Below are 27346 nucleotides of genomic sequence, written 5' to 3' on the forward strand. Positions count from 1 at the left end.
GGAACATTAATTGAAGTATGCCAAATGATATGCTGGGGTTTATTTTCCTCTGCAAATCTTCTCTTCAGTTTTGGTAAATGAATGACATACTCAAAGCAAAGTATTGCCAAAGAAATGGTGTAGCTGTCAAAGGGAGGTTGTAGGGGGTGCTGTGTTTCTGGATCAGGTGGGGAATCCATAGCTGCCCCATCCCACTGCAGGGATGCTCCCTGCCCCCAGGTTTGGAGATAATAGCACTTACAAAGATATGGCAGACTCTGTCCTCTCCTCTCAACAACTGAGGGAGGGGGACTGGGTAGAACATGATCTCTGGCTCTTCCATTTAGATTTACCAGTTTTTAATACAGCTGCCTTATTTTTCTCATGCTTGCTGGTCACCAAGAGAAGAATTGAAGTGATTTAGTGGAATTTAAAAAAGCATTACAGAAATTGTCTCTATTTTTCAATTTAAAGCTTTGAAAAGAGACGAGTGCATCGTTTTTGAGATAAGGTTTGAAGAACTGTCTGCCTCCTTGGAGCTGAACATAGGGCTAGTGGGAAGATTAAAACAATAAGCTTATTATATTATTAGTAGTGGGAGAATTCTAAACCCCATTTGTTCAATTATGGTCCCTTCAATATGCTTATTTAGGTTCTTGTAAATTGTAATCAGTAAATTAGACGTGCTGCCCTCACAGCTCCAGGGTTAGTTTTCAAGGGACTTCCTACATTATTTTTTTTTTAATGTTTATAGTGAAATCAGGAAGGGAATTAGTTGCTTGATATGCAAGGTTGGCTCTGTGTAGTGGATGCTGCCTGCATTCTGATGTCTATCATTACTAAGTGAAGAACAGTGGTTGTGATGCTGCAACACTGCTGTCTGAGCAGGGAAATCTCGGAAAAGGCCAGGACTGTAACCATGTTATGTGCTATGTAATAAAAAATGGGAGCTAAACACATTAGAATGAACACAGGCTGATAAATGAGATCATTGTAAAGTCTCCAAAAGCCAGCATATGTTGCTAATAGTTATCTGACGTGACACAAGAGGGATGTAAAATCCTCAGTATCACCTTCTATATACAAATACCAGTTCTGTCTCTCTCTCTGGTGTTTTTTCCCCTTTCTTTTCTCTGTATTTTGCCTTGACAGTTTTAATATTGAGCACTTGATACTAAACCAAATCACCTAGCTGAGTCATCCAGAGATTTTTCAATCCTCCTTTTACCTTTCTAGATGGACTCTCATTTGCATCACACAGAGACACCATTTTCCAAAGCAACACCTCTTCCCTTTCAGCTCATTTAACTGGATATTTCAGCAGGTTTGGGAAACAGGCTTCTCAGCCCTTTGCAAGTGCTTTATATCTCTCTGTAATTTAAAGAGCCTTTTGCCTTCCTGAGAAGTGGTGTCTGGTTTTGCTGTGCAGATAAATTGTGTGTTTGTTGCAATACTAGATCATGCAAACTCCAATATCCTGACCATATTGTCCCCATTTATTTCTTTTATCTCTCTGTTTAATATAATAGGAATAGTGGCTGAGGCAGGGAAACATATGCAGCAGCATAATAGTATATTGTTTGAGAGCAGTTGTCTTCCATTTCCAGGGTTTCTCTTTGAAATGTAATTGTCTGCTAATATAACTGGGAGATATTATTGCAGGAGAGATCACTAAAGTGTTTACTTGTGCTTTTAGTTCATGTTACAGCTGTGTAATATTTTTAAAAGAACCTGGATGCAATATTAGCAGTTAAATATCCTTGGTGAGATATGTTTGTAGAAGTTGTGATAGGCATATTGTCACCGAATGTGGTGCCAAAACAGGAATCGCTGTGTCCCATGTGTAATGCAGCAACAACAGAATTACAATTGCCTTGTGTAAAGTATCTGGTAATGAAGGCAGATAATGGAATTCTTTGCAAAAGCAGATGCTAACTGGCTCCCCAACGCTAGGCAGACAACTGAAAAGTGATACCAGCTGGAGGGGAGAAAAAACAGCTGAAAAAGGCATTAGAAAGAAGATGCCTTAGATGCACGTTTGCTTAAGCAGTAAATACTTGTTTAAAATAATCTTATGAGATTCTTATTAAGAGGCAGACTGAGACTACCATGACAGTGTTGTAGGAAGTCAGCTGGATGCCCAAAGGGTATTTGTATGCAGATTGGATGACTGAAGCAACACCGCTGGGAATAGCGGAGTTATCATTTATGGAGCGAGGCTGGTGAGGACAGCCCTTCCAAGGGTTTAATTGCAGGAGGTGGGATTGGGAAGAGCCAGAACCTTCTGTTGGTCAGGGAGGAGGCAGCATGTGCTGAGGGAGGCTTGATTTAAAAAGCCAGGGTGTCTCTGCTAGTCCCTACGTGCAGAAGCATGTCCACACAAACGTGTCTCTTCTCCAGCAGCACTGGAAAGCAGTGCCCTCCTGCCAGGCTGGAAATGGTGCTCAGCATGAAGCATCTTCGTGGTTTCTCCGTGATCTCCCACTATTTTATCATTTAGTCACCTCAGCTGTTTCTAATAGTTGCTTTGGAAATGAATGTGATAATTTAGAATGAAGGGCTTAGTCTACACAGTCTTAAGCTCTGCCAGGGGAGGTTTAGGTTAGATATTCTTTACAGGGAGGGTAATCAGGCATGTGAATGGGCTGCCCAGGGAAGTGGTGGATTCTCCATCTCTGGAGGTTTTTAAGATGAGACTGGATGTGGCACTTAGTGCCATGGTCTAGTAACCACGGTGGTGTTGGATCAAGGGTTGGACTTGATGATCTCAGAGGTCTTTTCCAACCCGGCTGATTCTGTGATTCCTTCCATGTGAGTAAGATTTTTTTCAAACAAATAAGGCAACAGGGAAGACCCAAAAAAAAACCAAGCCGTAACAATCCAATCTCTTAATAAATAGAAGCAATTTGATGACCCCTGGAGTTGATCTCTCTTTTTTGCCCAGATAAATTTTTCTTTACACAATGATTTCTTCCCACAGTGGGGGATTATGGCACAGCTGGAGCGCTGAGCTGGGAATCAGCTCAACAGCTTTCCAGTCCTGGCACAATGCAGGCAGGCCAGAAACTTCAGTGGGACTCTGTCTCCTCCCAGGCAATTGCCCTAACTACTAATTTTTGGAGGACTTAAACTTACTTTTAGTTTCAGCCCAGCTCAAAACAGGAATCAGTGTCTCCTTCTGAACTGCTAACATTTTTCCCATGTGAGAAAACTCATTTTGAGGAGGGGAAACACTGCAGAATTACAGACTTACTGGCAACCTCAGAGGCACTATGTCTGCAGACAGAGGCTGGAGCAATGTGTGTTTGCAATGTCACAGGGCTGCTCCTGCTGGGGAATTTCAAGCAGTTTTACTGACAAGCAAGAAATGAGTTTTGAAGCAGGCTCTGAAGGTGTGCAGCTTCATCTGTACTGCATTTAAGTGTGTGCGTTCCTTGCTTCTTCAGCTCTTTTCTGTGCATCTGACTGTAAGTTGTTAAAAATATGCTTTAGACATGTTCCTTGCTCTTGGCAAGTGAAAGTGAGATGTGTTCCCCGTGTACAACAAGCAGTGAAAGGAATTGTGGCAGCGCAATGATCAGTCAACAGCATCCCTCCAGCACTGAGTCTTTCCTTTGTCCACAAAAATGCAATCAATAAAAAAACCCTTTTCTACCCATTACCTGTTCTGGGATATACTGCAGCTGTAATGAGTTATTTGTCTAATTGTGGTGGGCAGCAAATGTCTTGATGCTCTTCGGGTCTGGACTTGCTTCATGGGCAAAGTAAATTAAACCTTGGTGATGTGAATAAACCATGAATAAACATGCCTGTATCTCCTGTTGTTCAGAAGCATGATTTTCAAGACCTTTCCTCTTGCTGGTTTTTTTCAGGACATATCCTGCATACAAAAAACAGCTTCCAAATTCATGTAGCAAATCACACCTCTAATTATATTTTGACCCCATTACTTAAGAAATATATTAAAGAATTCTGCAGCTACATGGATTACCATTTAATGCAGTTATATGAATTTTTTGGCATATAATTGATAGTAAAAAATGAGTTATCCATTTTTTTAAGATATTCTGATTTTGTAAGAGACCTCTGGAGAGCTTTAACAGCTTTGTAGGGATAACATCTCATCCTTAATGTACACACCCCAGCTTTTAGTCTCAGGCACCAGGGATTTTGAATGTGGCAGAAAATGCTAGCCTATAAATACAACGATGGGAGAGCTGGTTCTTGTGTGTGTTGCTCTGAGTGCAGGTAATGCTCTTGGATGCACCTGGGGTTGGAGATGGGAGGCTGCTGCCTTTGTCCCAGTGGTCTCTGCCAAGGCACAAGGGGCTGCTGCAGCTGGAACAATTACTCAGGAAGGACCATTGGAGAGGAGAGCTGCTGGGAATGACCCAAGTTTGGCTAAATCACCCTGACAGCACAGGGGATGTGGAAGGAACATTTCTACTTCATCATCTTTCTTCTCAGCAGTTTTTATTCACTTTTAGTTGCCTCTCTCTCACCTTCCCCAGCTCTTTTCCCTCTTTCTTGTTGTCATGGGAACACTCACTACAGTAGTTAAATTGTACTATTAAAATATGCTTCCCCAGGAGGATGGTAGTAGCTAATATTGATCTAGCTCCTGCTGCTGACTCAGGGATATGGTTGAACATAGAATATCCCTTATTTCTCCTTTTAATGCATAATGCAGCGGTTTCTTTCACCTTGGGCTCTGTACTAAAGGTGACATCCAGTCACGGCGATATCCTTTGACTTGCTTTTTTAGATGTGTGGCCTATCTGAAGCATTGGGTGTTTTAAACTGGCTTTAAAATCTGTAAAGGAAAAGCAGGCAGAAAAAAAATCACCCTCACCAGCAACAGTGATAGATGTTGGTGAAAAGACATTCAGATTAAACTGTCATCATCCACAGCCATGCAGTGTGCTCCAAATAACTTTGTAAATACATTGAGCTCTTGTCACAGGGATGGTTGAAATGTAGATGAAAGACACATAACCACCTTAATATCAAGTGAAGCTGCATTTAAAAGCATAATCACTCATCTACATTGTCACTGACATCTGCTCTGCGTAATCGCCCGTGCAGCAGCACCTCGTGTTAAGCAGAGCATGGTGAGCAGAGTCCTGAGTCACTAGAAAGAAGCAGAAGGTTTTACCTTGAGATATGAGTCTGCAGTAATGTTGGAACCATTAAGTGCTTCAGTTTCCCGCAGTGGTTAATTAACCAGCTCGAACTTTATGAGAGTTTCCTGAATTTGATGGGGTTTGTGCAGTAAAGGTACCTCTGGAATTTCCTTGTTTATGCTCCTTACAGAAAATTTTTGGTTTAGAAGCAGGCTGTTGTACAAATAATTAAAATAGTGTGGGTTTAATGTGAATAATATTTGCAGCTGATGCTGCATTTTGCTATATGAATGATACAAACACAGCAAACAGTATTTTAGAGTCTGTGCTGAAAAGACCTTTGTTAAAAACAGTGTTTGCTGAGAAGTCATAAATTTCTAGCATATTTGTATGTGTTCTTGAACATCTGTGTATAAGTTATTTCATGTTCTAACTCATTTTATGTTTGACCTTCCTAGAAAAAATCAGGCAAAGATATGCAGATCTCCCAGGAGAGTTGCACATTATTGAGCTTGAGAAAGACAAAAATGGGCTGGGACTCAGCCTCGCTGGCAACAAGGACCGCTCCCGGATGAGCATCTTTGTAGTTGGGATCAATCCGGATGGACCCGCGGGACGAGATGGAAGGATGCACATTGGTGATGAGCTCCTAGAAGTAAGTGTTTCCTTTAGTTCTTAAGCAAAGCTCATGAGGAGAGAGGGAGAGGCATATGTGGAGCCATCACTTGAACCTTAAATAAAGCCTGCAAGTGGAATTAGGTGGCTGAGGGAAGGAGCTGTGCTGATTTATGCCAACTGAGAACTTGGCCTTTGGCAGGTAAATGTGTTTTCAGTGAAACAAAAATCATTGGCCTGTGAAAACTAATGTCTTGTCAGCGAAGTCTGTGCTCTCAGCATGTTCACAAGCTCTGCGTTGGGAGGGACTGTTGAAAGGCAGGAAGAGGACAGTAAATCCATCCTTGAAGTGCATATGTGGTTTTACAGGGAAATTCACACCTTACATTAAAAAAAAAACAAAACCCCTCAAAGTTACCATATGTGTTTTTACAGATGACAGGGATATTCCCTATCCTGAAAATAAATTTCATGCTATAATCTGTTTAAAATACTTATTTTCTTTAGTTGTGTCTGGCACAAGTTCACCCACGAGGCAAGAGAGCTCATTAGCAACTGGAGTATTTTGTCTTCACTTTTCCTCCAATCTCCTTCCTTCACCTTCAGACTGAAAGCACAGCTTTCCTTCATTTCATCTGATTTTTTGGCTGTTGCAAAATGACACTTTGCTGCAGTACCTGCAGTGATTCCCCACGTCATGATTGCTTCAGTGGTTTAAAAAAATCATCCATCCCTGGGGATCTTACCCTGAGAGAGAAGCTCTCACTGAAGAGCGGGGATATGCTGACCTGCTGTACTCTGTGGGTGGTGATGCTTTGATCTTTCAGCAGCTCTCTGTGCAATCAGAAAACCACCTATTTTTTCACTTTTCTTGACTTGAGAAAGAGCAGTTTGACTGCCTGGGGATACCTTGGGAGTACTCAGAATTGGCTAAGCATTTGTTGTTGTCTAACAGTTCTGCAATTAGGGGTTTTCAATACACATAGTACAAGAAAGATGTTTTGCTATAAAAACACCCCCATCTGAAATTTGTTGTTTTCATTTTAAGTGTGAGAAATGGTGTGAAGGTCTATACCATAATGGAGTAGGGTAGGAAAATTACTTGCTCCTTCAAATTTATATTTTTCTATCCCTGACACTGAATTTTAAAGGTATAAAAAAAAAGGCAAATTGTTGAGTTTTGGGTGCATACCAGATGAAAGAACTCACAGTTCTGATTTCCTCTGTGCATTTCATTGGTAGTTCCTGGTAGAAGAGAAGATCTAATGTTAAGTAGTGCCAGCAGTACTTGAAAGATGCACCATCTGTGATTAATCACATATCCCTCAAGGCTTGGGATTTGCATGGATGAGCCATGTTATAAGGAGCATTTTCCAAATTGGTGGTGCTGTTCTAATTCCTCTCCCCGTTAAACTGGAGATAAAAAGATTGATTTTTTTTTTCCACTGGAAGAAAAGTGAGTTTCTCCATCTCAAAAATGCCAAACTTCAAATAAAAAGTTCAAAGAGACTTTAGTAACTGCCACTCTTGTTTACCTTTGCAATCAAATTAAAGGTGTGTCACTGGTGGGCAGGAGAACAATTCCTGAGGTCATCTGGTCCAACTCCCTTGTTCAAGCAGGGCCACATCAAACCAGTTGCCCAAGACTGTATCCAGATGGCTTTTGAATATTCATAGTGCTTCCATGCCAGGGATGCAGAGGTCAACATTGTCAACTGAATTTACTTGCAGTGTCTTTTACAAGGAAGTATGTTAGAAGAGCATGAATTGCAAACTCGGGTGCTCAGAAGTGAGGAAATGACAGAACTCATGTTTGATTCTCATCTAACTGCATGTTTTAGGTATATTTGCATCTGCATCTGTGATTAAACATCAGTTTTCAATACTGGAACATATCAACAAGAGAAGGGATTCACATCTTGTGAAACCTCTGGCTTCTCTGCACTGTCCTTGGGTGCCCCAGCGAATCCTGTTGGTTAGTCTTGCTCCATTACTACTATGTGCAGACTACTCCCTGTGGGTTTTGATGGAGTTAAGGTTAATGGGATGGAGTTAGGGATGGATAGATATTACCTGTTCATTTTTCTTTTGAACTGGAGTTTGATTGGATTCAATTGAAGGATGTGCCTCAGCACCTTATTCATAAAATCTTTTGTCAGTGAATTAATGGAATATCATCTCACTTTTAGCTTCTGCAAACAACAGTAGTCTTCTGGGGGCATGATCGTGGCTTGTTTTCACAGCCTGTACATTGAGGGAAATGCAGATCACATAAAAAAGTTGTATGTCATCATTATTTTTTAATCATTTTCATATACAGTGATGTATTTTCGATGGGTATGTGGCTGAAGAAAATAGATTTTTGAGAGAGAAGGTCCTTTCATCCTGCTGTCATACGTGGAGGAAAACTACTTGGGTCGGGATTTGGTCTCTGTGCAGAAGAATGTGTTTTTTACAGGGCACAAGTTCTGCTTTTCGTTTCTTTTTCCAAGCAGAGGAACCATCTGTGGTGTCCCTGCCTCGCACTCTTGCTGTTTTAGTGCAGGTGTCTGCACTGCTTCGGGTCTTATTAGTCTGGGCTCAGTCCTGTTTGTGATTGTGCCCAGCATGGCCCGCAGTGTGTTCACCTGGAGCTGTCCCTGTGCTTTGAGCCCTGCTGCTCCTGAGCTCTGCATGGCTCTGTCCTGTTGGGAGGTTTTATTCACACTGCAGAATCCACCCTGCTATTATCATTATTATTATTATTATCATCTCTCCATAAGAGACTCAACTGTGCTCTATTAATAAACCAAGCTGTTGAGAGCCCAGTTATGCTAAATTACTGATGTTGGGATATGCTGCCATCTCCCCATCCTTGCTTATCTTGATGAAGATGAGGCAGCAGGTGGAAGGAAACTGCTTGTTTGCATGTGGAAGTTTCCCTGCTTGTGGCAGGGAAGTTGGAATGAGATCATCTTTAAGGTCTCTTCCAACACAACCCATTCTGTGATTCTTTGTTTTGTTGTCTGAGGCCACAGCATTTCTTGAAAGAGTAAAAGCCAGCCTTCAGAGTCAAGAGTGACCACAGAGTTTGTCTGTTGTCCATTCTGGACTGTTGCCTGAGAGGCAATTATTACTTTTTATTTTTGTGTGTCATTTTTGTCATAGCTCAAAGCCAGAGAGCTTTTGTGCTAAGTGCATTTTTATTGCTTTTTTAAGATGCTTAGATAAATTGAAGTTGTGCTGTAATAATATAATAGATACAGCAGTATATTGCCCAAGTAAATTAGTTACCCAGCCAAATTCACAATGCCACTTACGTTTCATAAAATGTGTTTTATTCTCAGTTTATTTGTTGTGGGATCACTATAGAATCGTAGAATAGAATCATAGAATGGTTTGGGTTGGAAGGAACCTTAAAACTCACCCAGTTCTACCCCCTGCCCTGGGCAGGGACACTTTCCACTAGACCAGGTTGCTCCAGGCCCCATCCAACCTGACCTTGGACACTTCCAGGGATGGGGCATCCATAGTTTCTCTGGGCAACCTGTGCCAATGTCCTTTTAGTTTTTTTCAAAGGAGGGTAAAAATACTTTGTATACAGTAAAGGTTAGTTTTAAGTGGTGATTTTAAAGCTGCAAATAGGTAAGGCTGTGATGGAAAAGCTGTTGTGTAGGAGGGCACAGGTTTTCCAATGTCCTGTCTCTCTCTCCACACTCTGTAGGTGGGAAGCCACGGGGAAGAGCTGCCAGCTCAGAGCAGGATGTTTTCTCTCCTTATGGAGTTTACGGTCTGTTGATCACTTTAGATGATGCACATGTTTGAATGTGTGCCCAGCAAGAAATTTGGTGAGGAAAGGGAAATTCACATTCTAATTACTTTTTTCTCTCCAATATTTTCCTCATGCTTTATTATTTGGGAGCTTGGTCTATTTAATGGGGTTTCAATATATAAAATTTGACTGATAAAAAAGTTCTGGAAACTTTTTCCATTGTTTCAGAGAGTCTGGTTGTATCTCAAAATGCTACAATTCCTGTGGTTAGAAGGAACCTCCTGCACGGGTACAAAGAAATAATTATTACAGAAAGCTATGCCAGTATTTTACTAGCTTTGGGGTATCATTTAACTTCATTTTCATAAAAATCAGATGATACTAATTTTATGGATTTCCATTACTGCCACGTAGTGAAAACACTGTGGGGTTTTGGTGTTTTTTTTTAATATCCATATCTAATGTTTCTCTTCTGCAAATTAAAGTTTGAGAAGAAAACAATCCTTTAAATTTTTTCCTCTGAATTTAAGAGCTCAGATATCCGTGAGTTTGTACTTCTGCTACCTCGGTGCATGAAACTGTAAACCAAAACTTTTGAAGGTGAAGGCAACAGTACAGTTAGGATATGTGATTAAATCTACCATAAAGCAATGTGTGATTATATTAAAGATTGAACTTGTGTGCTGACCTGACCTCATACCTGTAGCATGTTTTTATCTTTCTCTGTGCTCTGCTGACTTTCCAAGGGGTTATAGAAAGAGACATTTAAAGAAGAGTTGAGGTTGATTTAGATCACTTTATTTCTTTTGCTTAGTTGAGGCTTTGTTTTTCTTTTCTAATCTCTAATGAAAAAAGTAAAGCACAGATTTATACATTTTGACTCCCAAAGTACTATTTGCTTAATCTGATGTGTTACTTTATTTAAATTGAAAGATTTAAAATGGTGTTTCTTCTGAAATCCTAGACGTTCTCTTTTTTGTTTTATTTAAGTAGGCTTTTGCGCTTTGCTCATCATTGTGGTATCTACAGCATGAATTTATTTTGCAAAAGAAAGTGACACTTTTAAAAAAAAAAAATTAATACTGGCTGTAATAACTATGTGGGACAGCCCATAGCCTTGTGGAGATATATTACTTTGATTATGCTTTCATTTTGGTGTAATTAAATAATTATAACTTACAGACCCAGCTCACAGCTAATTAAATTTTGGACTATTTGATACATGTAGTGAATAGGATTAATTTAGCCAGAGTAAAGACTATAAATTTTAATCTAAGAAGTCTGCTGTTTAGAAGAATTGATGGTAATTTAACTAAATCCAAACAATTTGTAAAGCATACGCTATTCCCAGTGAATAAATTATTCTTGAGCTTAGAGAAATTAAGTCAACAAACTCACTGAAAGTTTCAAGTTGAACTTGAAGCCAGAATGCAACTGAGCATTTATTTTTGCCCCTGGATTTTTAAGCTTATCTTTGATTAGCAAAGTCTGGCCTAGGATGTTGCTTTTCTCCCTATCTTTGCCACCATGGCAGTTGCAGACAAAACCATATTTAACCATTAGGAATGTTGACATGATGTTATTTCCTCAGTGCTGATCATTTCATGCCAGCTCAGGCCTTTGTGGACCTTTCTTGGGTCTCTCTTTACACAGTAAATGATTCGGTAGGTAGATGCTTTGCACTTCAATCCCAATGACCAATCGAGTGTTAGGGGTTTTATTCTTGTTCTGGCATTGTTCTTATTTAACTGATGAACTTACATCTTGTTTTGACCCACTGAAAATAAGATGGAAGTATTGTGAAGTTCCCAACATGACCGACGAGCCCATATCACACAAGGCTGGAAGATTTGGCCAGTTACTTCTTGTTTGAATGAAAAAATCTTCTAAGACCACAAACCCTGAATCCAATACAAACATTTGCAGTAACAAAAATTCCTTCTATAATCACTAGTAAATTGTTCCTGGGCTCCGTTATCATTATTGTTTTAAACAGCATTGGTATATCAAATGTGAATGTAAATATTATGTTGTAAATTAAGAGTGGGAGGAAAAAACTGCAGTATTGAATCATAGAATTGTTTAGGTTGGAAAAGTCCTTTAAGATCATCGAGTCCAGCCATTCCCCAGCACTGCCAAGGCCGCCACTAACCCATGTCCCCAAGTGCCACATCCACGTGGCTTTTAAATCCCTCCATGGATGGAGACTCCACTACTGCCTTGGGCAGCTGTGCCAGTGCTGGACAATCCTTTCCATGAAGAAATTTTCCCTAATAACCAACCTACACCTCCTCTGGCACAGCCTGAGGCTGTTTCCTCTCATCCTGTCCCTTGTTCCCTGGGAGCAGAGCCCAACCCCACCTGGCTCCACCTTCCTGTCAGAGAGTTGCAGAGAGTGAGAAGGTCCCCTCGAGCCTTCTTTTCTCCAGGCTGAGCCCTCCTACCTCCCTCAGCCACTCCTGGTGCTCCAGACCCATCTCCAGCTCTGTTCCCTTCCCTCGGCACACCCCAGCCCCTCAATGTCCCTCTTGGACTGGGGACCTCAGAACTGGGTCCCCAGGTTTCGAGGTGTGGCCTCACAGTGCCCAACACAGGGGGATGGGCACTGCCCTGGTCCTATGGCCACACAATTGCTGACACAATCCAGGTGTCATTGGCCCTCTTGCCCACCTGGGCACACCTGGCTCATGTCCATAGCCAGGCTGTTTCCCTCTGAAAACAACAGCAGTGGTTTGCACACAGCAAAAGTGTCCAAAGTAGTGTCTGTTGCTGTGCTTTAAGTGTTAGATCCATCATAGCAAAAGTGATGTGGTGTGTCCTTAAACTGTCCTTCATCTCTATGACTGTCAGTTCTGTTTCCTTCAGCAGAGCTGAGGAGTCAGCACAATCTTAATAGCCTGTTTTCCTAAATGTCCAGTAGCCTGCAGGTAAAGTATAGGAGTGTCTGTCTAAGCATCTGTGCTGTTGTCATCTCTCTGATTCTTCTCAGATCAAGTTGTTTTCAAAAAATCTAGGAGCAATCCTTAAAATCCATTCTAGGGATCTGTGAAAAAAAAAAAAAAGATGTCTCTCATTTGTGGCTTACTAATAACAGTAAATTAGCTCTGCATTGCTTCCTGTTTTGTATAGGTCTAGACTTTGCAGACCACACTTTCTTTGAGCCTTATCTCCTTTTCCCACAGTACACTTGGAAGTCTTGGTTGTATAAATTAAAACAAGGTGTACTTCTCCACTTATGTGAAAACCATTTTCTTTTAACAGATAAACAATCAGATATTGTATGGAAGAAGTCACCAGAATGCTTCTGCAATCATTAAAACTGCCCCATCAAAGGTCAAGCTGGTTTTCATACGGTAAGAACAGTTCTCATCAAAACATTTGTTGCACTTTAGTCTATTACATGACATATTTACATATTTAGCCTGTTTTGAAATTGCTGAACTTGCTCAGTTCTCTTTGAAGTGGAATAAACCTTTTTCTTGACTGTTCTTCTTGGAAAAATTGAAGAATTCTCCTCAGTAATGTAAAAAATATGAATCTAATGTCATTGAATGCTGATTTTAGGGGTGTCTGCTGAAGACTTGAGCTGTTCCTCTTGGGCTTTGGAGCACCCTGATGAGAGCTACTTCTTCCAACCTAAAGTGCTTTAGGTTGGTTCAGGATAAAGTTGAGGTGTGCAGTTTGCTCACTCAGGCTTCCAGGGGGGAGTGAAAATGGTTCAGAGGCTTGGGGCTCCTGGGAAAGGAACAGGAAAGTGTGGATGGAGCACTTGGAGCACGGTCTGGGTGGAAGAGTGAAGGATACCTTTGTGTGGGTATCAAAAGAGGATTTTAAAATTGAGCTTTGACTTGTTTGTGCAGAGGCGAAGCCTGACTTTGCCAAGGAGCACTGGGATGGATTGTGTGGGAGGGAATATGCTAAAACAGCCTTTCATCTGCATAAGAATTACATGCGGGCATTTTTATTTTGCTCCAAGCATGAAAATTTTTCCTCTTTGTATGTGAATTAAAGACACCTGCATACATTCACTCAGAAGTTCAGGAAGTGTTGCTCTTATGACCCTGGGCAGGAGGTCTGGGAAAAAGCTGCCTCTTTCCCAGGACTCACATATGCTTTAATACACTGGAATTTCATAAATGTGTATTTAAGAATAAATTCCAGCTGTGACTTTTGTTGGGCACTTACGCCCATGCCATTTTATAATGTGATCTTCTCACTAACATATACATCATACTTGATATTGTTTTATATTCTCTGCTCATCCGCATATTCCCTGTGAACAATGTAATAATCTGTGGGTGAATGCATGTAAATGTGTACATTTACTGGCATGGCTCTGCCTGGTACAGCATACACAAAAATGATGGAAGAGCAACATTAGCACAGTGAGGAATGAGTTGCTATCCTTGGCAACTCAGAGGACCTGGAGGAGATTAATGATCTTGCCTGCAGCTCCTGTGTTACTTTCTCCAGCCATTGAAAATTAAACGTCACGTACCACAACTCACTCACCATTATTTAATTGCATGTGGAAAATGTGTCTGGTAGGAAGTTCCAGAGGCAAAACCACAACTTATGAAACCAAAATGCAAGAGTGTGGGCTTCTTGCAGCCTGCCCTGCCGCTCCAAGCACTGCAGAACTCCAGGGAAGGGTCCATGTTAGCTCCAGTTGCCATGGATTGAAAATCCTCAGTGCATGTTTTACATAAAGCCATGTAAATTCTTAGCTATGATTCTCCTTTTCAGATTGTCTGTGTAGCAGTGAATTTCAAGGCAAAATTTTATCTTGATCATGTTCAAGAGATATTAGAAATAGATATTGGAAATACCATTGGGTGATTCTCGTTTCCATTGGTAGAGTTTAAAAAAAACCCACCTGATTTCAACTTTTAAGTGCTGCTGCTGATGTTGTAAAGAGCACACACATCTTGTCACTGCTCTTGGCCTTAACACTGACAACTGATGTGTCAGTTTGCTCAACCCAGAGAACAGCAATGAAAAGGAATTCTCCCACTGAGAGGATGTCATTCGTAACTGGAGCACTGCCTCTAACATGGGGAGAAAACTGATGTCACCTTGTTTTTTGATGTATGGTCTAATGTTAACAAAGCCAGGTTAGACTGTCTCTCTTAAAAGTGAATTTTAAGGAGAAACAAAAATAATTTTCTTTTCTCATGCAAACTATATTCCATGAGCTGAGTCTATCTTGGTGCTTCCCATTCCTACATCTTAGACCACAAAAACAGTGGATGTTATTGAATGAAAACATGGGCTGTGGCAGTCCTAGGAGTCTTATCCGTGGCACAGTTCAGTGGAAGAAGTGGGGGGTTTGGCTTTATCAACTATAATATAAAATGGGGATATTGAAATGCCACTACTTAACACAATGTGGTGCCAGCTGGAGTAAATAAGAGCAGCAAGAGGCATCTTGAATCTGCACATGCCTTCAATGGCTTTCCCAGCTGCAAACAAAGTGCTGAGTGTAGCAGGCTGAGCTCTCCTGGTAGGTTTTGCTGCTTGGCTGGTTTCAGATATGTTCCTCTGGGCTCTAATGATGTGGAAAGAGCGGGATACCATTACATCTATCATGCTTTGAAAATTATGGAGCCAGTTGCAACAGAAATACTACTGCTTTCCTCCTCCTGAGCACTGTCATCCCTGAAGCTTCTCCTAAAGGTAGAAGGTGTGTAGAGTAACACAGCCGAAACACATCCAGGAGCATGAGGAGGCCACAGCTCACCATAGCAAAATAACATGTACTGCAGAAGTTGTGAGAGAAATCAATTTGCTCTTCATGTGCATGAAGATATTAATATTTCAGTTTCACCAGTGAAAGGCCTGAATAGATTACAGTTTTTCAGAAGTACGTCGGTCTGCAGCCTGAAAGGTTCCTGCGTGCCTGACTGAGCTGACCTAGGACATAAAAGCCAAACTGGTGAAACTCTTGGTCTATTCCAAGTGCCCTCTTTGACACCCTGAGGCCTTATTTTCCTGAGATGAAGGATGCTCAGCGATAAGTGTGGTGCTTTTCACTTCGAAGCAGGAAACAGCATCAAGGTTTTTCCTATTCCTGCTGTTTCGGTTCATGTGCAGGGCAGGGAGATGTTTCCATAAACTCTTTAATCAGTTGTGAAAGAAGCCCAGAAATTCCTGGGCACAGAAAAACCTTTCTGTGAGAACTGTAATAACTATCATTAAATAACTTAAGAGAATCACAGAATGGTTTGGGTTGGAAGGGACCTTAAAGATCGTCTCGTTCCAACCCCAAATTTATTTTTTTTCTAGAAAAAGATAAAGAATATAAGGTGACCTCAGCCTTTTTGACTTCTTACTAAGTTACTGAGTTACCATTTGTGCTATAAAAATCTGTTCACACTTTTTTATATTCAGGTAGTGTTACAATTGCATTCCCACCCTTTCCTGAAATTTTTGCTGATGAGACATAGTGCAGTAACTGTTGTGAGAATCACAGATGTCCCCCTATATTTGAAGGCTTCTCACTCTGGTTTATGAGCATCTTTTCCTCAATTAAGTTAATAATGATTATTTAAAGCAGTTGATTTTGGCCAGATTCCAGTATATAGGTCTTAGCACAGCCCTGTTTCCCAGTGGTCTCATTAATTACGTGAGCTTCTGAAAGCATCTAAAAGATTTGCAGTTACAGTGTCAATATATAGTGTCAATATAGTGGCAATAAGTGTTGTAATGTCTTAGTTACCTTTTGAAATTGTTGGTCTAAATCTCCAACAGGAATTAGCCAGGTAATAATATCAGAAATGGATATGCTTCTTGTAGGAGTGTCTGTGCCCTAGTTCCCAAAATAGAAACTGTTTCTATCCGTTGTGGTTTTTGTTCATGCATTGTAAGTCCATCCTTGTAAGATGCATAATAAAACAATATAATTAGATTTTACATCTGTAGTAGGAAATCCAGTTTATATCAGAATGCTCTTTTACAGGGAGAATTTTATGATTCAGCAAATTCAGTGGTTTTTTCCATGCTCAATTAACTGTCTTTAATCTGGTTTAGTGCTTCACTGTTGGTATAATAAGCAGATCAAATATAGTTGAATGCTTGAATCAAAGTGAATGCCACTGATTTCAAACCATCCTCCCATTGTGTTCAGTTTTGTGAATCATTCTTTGGTCTACCTTTATTCTTTAAAAGAAAATTGTCTTGTGCTGTGATGAAACATGAGAAGTGCTTTCAGAGTAAGGGATTTTGCTGATTTAAATACCATCTGTTTGCTGTCCAGAGCCCTCCCACACTGCAGTCATCGTTCTGTTATCTTTGCTTCCTGCTGATGGGATTGTAGCTCCTTGATGAAGCCCACAAATCTCTGTCACCCAACCCCTCCTTCCATTTCCAGGTGCAATTCTAAAGACTATTCTGTTATTTATGGTGGCATGCAAAGGAGAGAGATCCTTCTACTCCAAGGACTGGGAAAGCCAAGAGAGTGTCTGGGTTGGCTGTTTAACAGTCCTCATTGCTGTGACTTTGTCACTGGTCTTTGCTCTTCTTTTAAAACCTCCATAAGTAACATTTTATGTTATGTACCAATCTCAAATGCTGTCATACTTGAGATAATAATTTCTTGTTTGTTCTAACCTACATAATCCCGTGTGGGCCATGCACTTAAGAGTTAGACTCAGTGAGCCTTGTGGGTCCCTTCCAAGTCAGAATATTTTGTGATAATTGACCATATTTTAATAGTATAAACTCTGTTTTTACTTGCTTTGATTGCTTAGGTTCTTTCATGTGGGAAAGCTTAAAAAGTAAGCCCTTGCCAGGCACTGTGTGTGCAAGTTTGAACATTTCCTGTTTTCTTCAGAGCTGTTTCCTCCTTGCTGTCATACACATGTGGGAACAAGCACACAGTTGAGGAAGTTAAGTAATTTGGACTCTTTCAAACCTTTGAAGACCTAAGCTATAGTTTATATGTACATTAGTTGTTCATTTAAAATACCTGGATGCATTTGGCTCTCATGTAGTTAGGAGTGGATGGAGAGGAAATGGAGAACAAGACTGTTCTTGCTGCTAATAGGAGAATTTTTTTGAGAAGATGCATAACACAAAGCATGCAGCTGAAGGAATAATCCAGTGTGGCTTCTCAGTGTGCAGCTTTCCTGCAGCTCCTCTTTTCCAAAGGAACTTCTAGAGGGAAAACAAAGATGAGAAAATGCAAGATCCTGCCCAGATTTTTTTTTTTTTAATTAACAAGCAGGATGTGGACAGTATATGTTTTTAGTAATTTGCAGGACATTATGTCCTGGTGTCACAAGTAGTGGGAGTTCTAAGGCTTACAGAGCAAATGTTTATTCCCTTCGTCCACAGATCTGTTCCAGTAAGATGTCATATCACTTCATACAAGGGTTTTTATTCTGATTCTTCATGTACCTTTTATTCCCAAGAAACATCCACAACCACTTACAAAACTGTTGTCAAATGATCTCTTAGTGTTCATGAACTGTGTAGTTGCAGATAGTTTGGCAGGAGAATTGTGTCCCTTAGTTTAGACAACTAGAGGACATCCGGACTTCTGTGATTAGTCAGCAGTTGTCAGGAGCCCCCAAAGAGCAATTCTATTCATCTTGTCCTAAATTAAGTCATTTAGGTGCTGGGATTGCCCTTTTGAGTGGGTCTGGTTTAGGATTTGGCTTGGTTTTTGTACTGATCATAGAAGTTTGGACACTCTTGTAGGTGAGGTGCTCTGCTTTAGACAGGCAAGGAATCTCATTCCACATTAAACAAGGATTTTCTTGGCATTGCATGACAATGAGCTTGTGCCACCACAAACCTGAGGGATGTAAGAGTAAGTAAAATGGAAACCAGAAAATTTTCATGAGGGCAGCAGTGACAGGACAAGGGGGAATGACCTTTAGCTGAAGGAGGGAAGATTCAGATTAGATATTAGGAAGGAATTCTTTGCTAGAAGGGTCATGAGGCACTGGAACAGGTTGCCCAGAGAGATTTTGGGCTCCCCATCTCTGGTTGGATGGGGCTTTGAGCAACCTGGTCTAGTGGAAGGTGTCCCTGCCCTGGAATTTGTGGGAGGAGTGATGAATTCCTTTCCTACTCAGTTTATGTGGTCCCAAAGAAATTTAAACAGCTCTCTGGTGCCCACCCAGGAGGTGGGCTCCTATCCCAGTATCAGATACCAACCAGTCTAGGAGCTGGAATAAGAGCCATGAATGTTTGTAATTTTTGCAGATAATGAAGGGGGAACACCTAAGCCTTCGTGCTGTATAAATTTCATTTATGTTGCTTTGACTTGAGACTATGAAGCTGTGTCTTGACTGTGAAGGGTTTAGACACTTTAACCCCAAGCAATATTAGACACTTTAACCCCAAGCAATAGTGAGCACTGGTAACTGAGAACAGCTTTTTTGGAGGTGGTTATGGAGCAACTATTGGCAAATACATTGAATTCTCATTTGCAGTCACTGTAATTTGAATATGATGTTCAGACTTCTAAGCTGTCTGCTCCTGCCTCAAAAGAAGATGATTACTCCTTTTGGTTGTAAATAAATTCACATTTTAGTTGAGGACACTTATGGAAGTGGAGAGCAGAAACAGCAATTTATTATTAGATCTGTCACTTTAAAATATGTTCTCACTTTGATTCTGCTTTGAAGCATTCTCCTTTGAAGCAGCATTAAAGTATTTAAATATGTACGAGTCCTAGCAGGGGGAGATTACAAGTTGTGACACTGTGTAACCTTGGGGGGTTTTATATTTTTTCCTTTTTTTCCCAAGGAATTACTGTAAGTGGGTTTTTATTGCTTGAAATAAAAATGGCCATCCATTTAAAGCTGCATAAAGATATTTTCCCATTGATAGAAAAAAAAAAAAGTTTGTCTGTATGAAGTCAAAACTAGTTTGGATAATTAATTACATCCCAGTTTGTCAGGAGCTTCTGTGTAGCAATTTTTAGAGTATTTCCTACAAATATTTATACATACTTTGTTATTTTCTTCTTTAAGTCTAATTGTGAGCTACAGAGTGGGGTTAGTTTTCATGCTGATTGTACCTTATATAAACTATTATCAGAAAAAACTGTACAGTCAAAGAAAAATTGGGAGGGCTCCGACACCTCACATGGGATGGTTTATTCTTGTAGGTTAGAAAAGCAACATAATGAGATCGATGTCTCACGGAGATAAGAGGAGGGAGAATGTCCTTGCCCAATATGCCTGGCGGGGTAAAATGCACTTGGAAATTGTGAAATGCTGATGAAATTCCTGGGCTTGGTTCCGTGCCTGCCTCAGATGTGTGTCTTGGCCCCATGTCTCTGCATCACGAACCGCGCCGTGATCTGAGCGTGGTTTCCCACTCTTGCAAGGCTTTGAGCAGGGCCAAGAGGAGAGGCTGGGAGCGAGTACAGAAATGAGCAGCACCCAACCAGTCCCTTTGAATCGTATGGCTGTTTGGTTGAAGATAAGTAAATGAATTCACCAGCCTTTGCCTGCAGGATTTATCATTTCAAATGCCTGTGACTCCCATTTGCTGCTGTGCTGAGAGCTATTGATTCACAGTGTTATTTCTCAGTGATCAGAACATGCTTCTGTTTATTAACTTCATGTGTTTTAGCTTCATGTGTTTAACTCTCAAGGGATAAAATAAGACTTTTTTCTTTCAGGCACTTCTGTAAAACGTTTTTAAGCACATTCTAGTCTAATAGCTTATTCTAGAAATTAAAGAGGAAAAAATCCTGCTTGTGTCACAGTGACATGGAATGTAGTAAACAGGACCAGAAATCAAACCCAGAAGACCCCCTGCATGAAAAGTCATTTCCTTTCATCTGAGAAGCTGTGAAGCAACAATATTGCTGATTCCTCCTAAAAAGGAGACCTGCAAAAAGGTTAGAGAGGGACTGTTCACAAAGGCATGAAGTGATGGGATGAGAGGAAATGGCTTGAAGCTGAATAAGGGCAGATGTCAGTTGGATATGGAAGAAATTCTTCCTTGTGAGGGTGGTGAGGCCCTGGCACAGGTTGCCCAGAGAAGCTGTGGCTACCCCATCCCTGGAAGTGTCTAAGGCCAGGTTGGATGGGGCTTGGAACCACCTGAGATAGTGGAAGGTGTCTCTGCCCATGGCAGGGGATTGTGATGAGATGAGCCTTAAAGTCCCTTCCAACCCAAACCATTCTATGGTTCTATGATGATTTGCCTTAGATGTTATCACTGAAATCATATATTACTTGGTTTCATTTTACAGAGGCCAAAAAAATGCAGAGCTAATTCCACAAGCCCCATCATTTTAAATGGCAGTTGAGGAAAAACATTAGCAAGGCAGAATACTGTTTAATGAAAAAAAATAGGCTTTTGGAAATCGCAAAGTAATCAGATGTCAACTTCAGAAGCATTTTAAAGAGGAGAGAGGAAAAGATGCCATACATCATAAGTATCTTGGAGAAAATAATGCAGGGAGAATCAGTGTTCATCTCCTCTTATCCCTGCATTTCATAACATTTATTCCAAGTTTTTACATTAAATCTTTTAGACAATACCACAGCAAAAAGGAACAAAAAAAAAAAAGAAAACGCAATCTAATATATTACAACAGATATTGTATTTCAGTAATGTGGATGTGAGACTATAAACAAGCAGCTTACTAACATGGACACTATTAGAAGAGGCTAACAAAGTGTTAGCACATCTGCTGATGTGTAGGGACCATAAACTCCAACTGCATCCTCTGCTAATCCACACAAAATCAGATTTCCAAATGATGTGATGTCAGCACGCCCTGGATGAAACTACTGTGGTCCCAAGAAGGGATGTGATCTGTTTGCAAACAAAGAAGAGCCAAAATGAAGTGCTTTTCTAAGCTTTAACTCTGGTAGGCAACAGTGAATTTTTGTGCTACTGAGAGTAATTTCTTGATGGGCAGAACCAACTCAAAAGGAAAGTTTGTCCATGATGGTTTGGTGTGTAACATGTTCTTTGTTGTACAGGAGTGAAGATGCAGTCAATCAGATGGCTGTTACTCCCTTCCCATTACCTTCAGGCTCCCATTCTTCCACCGAGGTAAGGTTTGTGGGTTGTTATTTTTAATTAGAGATTGCTAAATTAGATAGATTAATCATAATTAGCAACTCATGATAAGTTCGAGCACCTTGTCTAATTAAACCCTGAATCATAAAATGCGTTGGGTAGAGACCTGACCTAATAGGCTTATTTTCCCCGTCTCTTTTTTATTGATCTCAGTGTTACTGAAAGGCATTAGCAGTAGGTATTAAAGATGTTATTGCTGTACAGGAGGAAGTGAAGGCTCCAAACTAAAACCTTGCCATCTCCTAACCTGCTCCTTTTTCAGCTGGTTAGAGTAGTCGTGGTGAGGAACTTTCGCCTAGAACAACCTTCCAATGCAAAAACTATCTTAGTTTAGTAATGTTACCAGTGTTTTCCATCATTAGAGTTGCTACCTCAGGCCCAGTGCAGACTGATTTCTTTCCTGAGCACCGTGAATCCCTGCAGGGTCACCACACTGTTATTATTTTGACATCTCAATGTGGCGTAACTAAATTTTGTAGATAAACTACATGCTTAGCCTTGCTGTTGCTTTTTAATTCTATTTCTGTTTGAGCTAATAAAGCAAAAGATGCTTTATAATTAAATTGAGGTTTGGTCTTGCCTTGATGAAATTCATGTGCATTGAACTCCTGGTATTTCCATGAGCATCATTGTGATCCCTCAGCACAGGTCCATGTGAGGTAATGCTGGATGCATCTCCTGTTTGCATCTCCTTGCTTGCTGTTGCATTCCAGGTTATTTTACCACTGATGGCTGTTCCATACAGGCCTAGTGCTGTACAGTGCAAGAACTGCTTAGATGTTATTTGTATCTGAGTAATATTTGGACATGCTTTGGCTTCTCGTTCTCGCCTTCATCCCAGCAGCATGTCCCGTGTGCAACTGGTGCATTGCAAATTACAATTTACAGAGTTCGTTTTATTTTTGTTGACTCTTTAATACCTGCATTTGTTCCCAGCTTTTTTTAATATTTGTGTCTTCAGGATGAAGCCGGAAACTTTGTTTAGGCACATTCTGTGCTGTGGTCAAATAACTGTAATTAGACTCTACCAAAGCCTGTGTTGTGTTTGTCTTTAGAGGGAGATGCTTGTGGGTTGAGTTTCGTGCGTTAATGGCAATCTCTTACTATTTACATTATGTTTGTTTTATAAGTAAATGCAGGTTTTTACTTATAGCTAGTATTTTTTTTATTATCTAAAATAAATGTAACCAAAAATAGTGATGTTGTACAGAAGTATGCATTGCTTTCCTTTGGCAGCTCTTCCTGTCTTTAAATAAAGAAAAAAAGCCTTATATCCTGAAATTATATCTTCAAATGTCTTTGAAATAACCGAATAAATATTTAACATTGTGTCTTATGTGCACCCTGTGTGTAGCTTGTCAGATCACATTAAATAGCCTGGCTGGTGTAATGGAATATCAGGGTGCCATAGTTACCATCTATTATTGTGTTGGTTTCCTTTGTCTTATCTCTTTATCTTCATCTGATCTCTTAATATTCATCTTATGCACTTCAATGTAAAATGTCTAATGAAAATTGAGAAATAATTTTGTTTCTATGACTGAAGGTATTGAAAATTTATTTTTTGCAGATAGTTCATTTTGCTTTGCAAGAGAGAACAGCTCCAAATTTGGATCAATTATTTTAAAATTAAGTAAATCAAAATAATAGATAAAAATCTTTTCAAATTCAGGACCTGGTTGGTTTAAAAAGGGGAATGAGAATCAACATGTTACATTTTACATGTAATTGAATTAGTGATACTTTAGACTAGGCAGGTTTAGATGGGATATTGGGAAGAAATGGAGGGTGGTGAGGCTCTGGCACAGGTTGCCTGGAGAAGCTGTGGCTGGCCCATCCCTGAAGGTGTCCAAGGCCGAGTTGAACGGGGCTTTGAGCAACCTGGGATAGTGGAAGGTGTCCCTGCCCATGGCAGGGGATGGAACGGGATGATCTTCCAACCCAAACCATTCCATGATTCTACCAACCTGTTCAAACTAGGTTTCCTGTAATGTGCTGAGTATGAAACAGAGATATCGAGGAGGCTTCTTCATACATCTGTTTAAAAACTGTTGTCAATCCTTTCCCCCAGGATCATGGTGGCACTGAACCTGCGAGTGGTGACGAAGACCCGAGTTTGGAAGTTGTCATGAAAAGTTTGACTGATGAGGAATCCAACAAAGCTGTAAGAGACTTAAAACAACATTTAATCATTGATTAGAGCTTAGGAAATGGAGGCTCACTGGCTTGATTGCTTTTCTCTGCTTTTTTATTGGAGTATTGCAGCACTTATGTCAAAAAATACCCAGTATATGTAAAAGCAAGTTCTCAGCTTTACATACACAGACTGTTTTCATGAACTAAGCAGTCAGTATAATTTGTTAAAATATCGAGATAAGAGTTTTCATGTAGCCCTTTGGCCCTCTCTTGGATTCTTAGTGAGTGAAGGCATTGAGTTTCCACTCCTGCCATCCATGTGTGACAAACTTCAGAAAAAAGCCTGATTTGTAAATCATGTTCTTATTTATATTCATAGCTTCATAAATTCTAAGGCCAAAATGTCTATTATCATAATCTAGTCTTGCCTCCTGAATAACACAGCTATAGAGTTACTCTCAGCAATTTCTGCATTAAGCTCATAACTTGTGGTTTAATGTGGGTCTGTCAGTGTGCACTGTAATAAATACTCAACTTCTCATTGATACAGATGGGACTTTTTGTTGTTTAATAGGTCAGGATTGTGCATTATCAGAAATCTGAAAGTCCTTCAGGGTGCAGCTCTAATGTCTTTTTTTTGGACTCTATGTTAAATAAAGTTTTAAATGGAAAACTACTAAACATAACTAACCTAGAGGTGCCTAAAATTTGCTGAGGCAGATTTTTTGCCCTTCTCCTGTTTCAAGGAGTGCATTGCCTGAGACTTGCTGTGCCTGCACAGTCTGTATGTGTCCTCAGCTAAGAAAACCTGACATTTTTGGATGGTTTTTCTCTTACATGTTTTCTTCCTGCCCCATCATGTCTTTTGCAGAGTGTCCTGGGTTTTGCAAATATAAATTGAATATACATAATGTTCTGTAGCTAGTAAGTAATTAATGAGTCTGTGAACTCCAAGAGTTAGAAAGTGTTATGTGCTATTCAGTCATTAGAATTAATCACCATGGATTGATTTATGTTCCTAATGGATTACAAAGAAGTTGAATTATTGCTATTTGGTAGCTTTGTGCACAGTCCTTTGATAGGCTGGAATATAAATGAATCAGAGTTTTATTGTATGTATTTACAGGTGTTATTCACCTGATTTTATTAGTGTTCTTGCTCAACTTGGCAAGAAACTTTAGAGAAATTACAAGGTAATATGAGAAATTGCTCAAAGACTGAAGTGGATAAAAATATATAAAATCTCTTATACAAAAATGAACTCTTGGTATAAGCTATTGTGCTGTGCAGCTTTTTGAATAATATTAGAGGAGATGTGAATTTAATGGGGAAAAAATTGCAGCAATCCAAGAGAGGTGTGGAGGGAAGACACCTCTGGAACAACAGGAAACCCAGTATACATTGGCAGCTTCTTTTCAGACTTGAAGCAAGAAAGAAGGGAACTGTGAAACCAAAAGGTAGGAGTTGAAAAGTTAAAAAAAAAAAAAAAAAAAAAAAAAAAAAAAAAAAAAAAAAAAAAAAAAAAAAAAAAAAGATGAAGAGTGATCCAAAACAGAGCAGTGGCAGGAAGGTAAGAGAAGACAAAGGCCTTCATTCAGTGTATATTTGCTTAGAGGTGGCTCGCTAATTTCTCCATTAAATAAACACTATTGAAAAGTTTAGGACTAGGAGGTGGATTTAGAAAAGTATTGGAATGTCTGTAGATCCAACTGTTGTTCCATAACACCTTCAGTTGGGCCAAACCTTGGTTTAGGAGTATAAATGGATGAAAAATAGTGGCAAAAGGCAGTTTCGTAATTTCAGTTTTCTTTCCATCAGGATTTTAAAACTACATGGCAAATATTTCTGAGTGTATCTTAAGTTCAGTAATACTGATGGTTGTGATTGTTCCCTTCTGACCAGAAGGAAGTGGGTTTGTAGTCACACTGGCATTAAGATTCTGACACAGCAGAGCAGCACAAGAAAGCTCAGTATTTTGGGGAAAAGAGATTTCTCTTGCAGTCTTTAGTGACTGTAGAGGCAAAAGAAAACCCAGTGCCTTGTTTTTCAGAGCGTGATGGTTGTTACTAGAGCCTCAGTGCTACTTCACCATTGTTGTTGAATTTCTCAGTCATGTGTCAGGAGAAATCAGGAATGTAAAAGTCAACAAGTAAGATCAAGTTCACTGAGTAAATAAAAAGTATGTGCTTATCAGCAGAGATCTTCCACAAGTATGTACAGCTCAAAGCATGGGCAGGATGTCTCACCAAGTGACAGCTGTAATAAAAGGAAAACTAAAAAAATTCGCATCGTTCTTCATTCATCTGTTGCTGATAAATTTGTCAGTCTCTCCCAACATACTCTTTGTTGTCACTTCATCACTTTAAAAGCTATAAAGTTCTATAATGGACATCATTGTAGACTTGGATGATAAGAAGGGGGAAGGAAAACAACTTTACTTCTGAACTGGAGCCAGTGGAAGTGTTAGGCAAAGTCTGAGTGTTTATTAGCTGAGGTTTGAGGTGGCCTGAGAGAAGGTTGTGGGTTTCTGAGGACTGGAGCAATCTCGCTTTCCACGAAGTGTTGTTGGAAGAGAATTGATGTAAGAGGGCTTTGAGATGTTCTGGAAAGTTTTAATTCAACAAAGGTAAAAATGGTATGTGAAAATGGATTCATTTTCCTTTAAATATTTGAACCTGGAAAAATAATGTGTCTTTACCACAAACAGAAAACACAATCTTGAAACATTGGCAAAGAGGAGGAGCTTTGTGAAAATGCTTTTGGATGGATTTGAGGGGTTTAAATTAGATTAAATCAGTCGGTTGCAGGCTTATGACAAATCCTGAGTGTCCAATTTGGTGCTTATTTTATTCAGGTACCTCCAGCACAGTCTTAGTTAAAAGATTAGAGAGATGTAAAGATGATGCTTGGTGTTTACTTGATGTTCAAGATGAAGTTTCAGATTTCAGTCACATATCACAATGAAAAAGGGAAGTATGAAATAATTTTTCATTGCTCACTAAAACAATCTCTCAGAAAATGACAAAGCAGTCTTCCCATTTCTCCCCTGACACCTCTGATAATACAATGAGATCACCACTTTATCTTTTTTCCCGTTATCCATTTGGATAATTGTCAGAGTTATAGAACTACAACTTGGAGAAAAATGCAGGGTAAAAAAAAAAATCCTGTGGGACTTGGCATCATTTAACATAATAAAACTTTAGCAAACAAGGCCAGTATTTGCAAGCTTGGTTACCTAAAATTTGATTTGCCTTTCTTTTTTTTTAATGTATGAATTGTCATCTTAATTAGAAATTATTTGAGATGCGGAATATCTCTGTTGTCTTTTGAAGCTGGTACTCAGCTTTTCTACAAACAGGGCTGTTTATCAGGGTTTTTAACATTGGGGAAGATAACTGATACTGGAATCAAAGTGACCCCAGTTTGGCTATGAGCTAACGAGGGAGAGCACTGTAACTGTCTGGAAGCAGTTGTAGAAGTAGGAGATAAAAAATATATTTTAGTGGATTGCAAGGATTCAAAAAGAAATAAGGCTACAAGTGGAGCCTGTGATTGAAATACCATTGCTGGAGATCTTAATAATGAGGCCGGAGGATGCATTTTAAGCAGTTATTTTATCTAAGAGTGCCAAAAAGGGAGGGGGAGGTGGAGAGAGCAGATGACTGAGCCCTGTTCTGCTGTG

General features: G+C 39.8%; 1 protein-coding gene across 5 annotated transcripts in view; it reads left to right on the forward strand.

The window, feature by feature from the left end:
• Positions 1 to 27346, forward strand: part of PATJ (PATJ crumbs cell polarity complex component) — a 145256-nt gene that overhangs the window by 81360 nt on the left and 36550 nt on the right. For all 5 annotated transcript variants that reach the window (XM_027748746.2, XM_027748747.2, XM_027748745.2 and 2 more), the window contains exons 28-31: positions 5561 to 5757; positions 12730 to 12821; positions 21426 to 21498; positions 23597 to 23689. In XM_027748746.2, coding sequence (XP_027604547.1) covers positions 5561 to 5757; positions 12730 to 12821; positions 21426 to 21498; positions 23597 to 23689 — 455 coding nt within the window. The remainder of the gene's footprint in view (positions 1 to 5560; positions 5758 to 12729; positions 12822 to 21425; positions 21499 to 23596; positions 23690 to 27346) is intronic.

The sequence above is a fragment of the Pipra filicauda genome, unplaced genomic scaffold, assembly GCF_003945595.2.
Source record: "Pipra filicauda isolate LSUMZ 115617 unplaced genomic scaffold, ASM394559v2 scaffold19_size4547281_pilon, whole genome shotgun sequence".
NCBI classification, from domain to species: Eukaryota; Metazoa; Chordata; class Aves; order Passeriformes; family Pipridae; genus Pipra; species Pipra filicauda.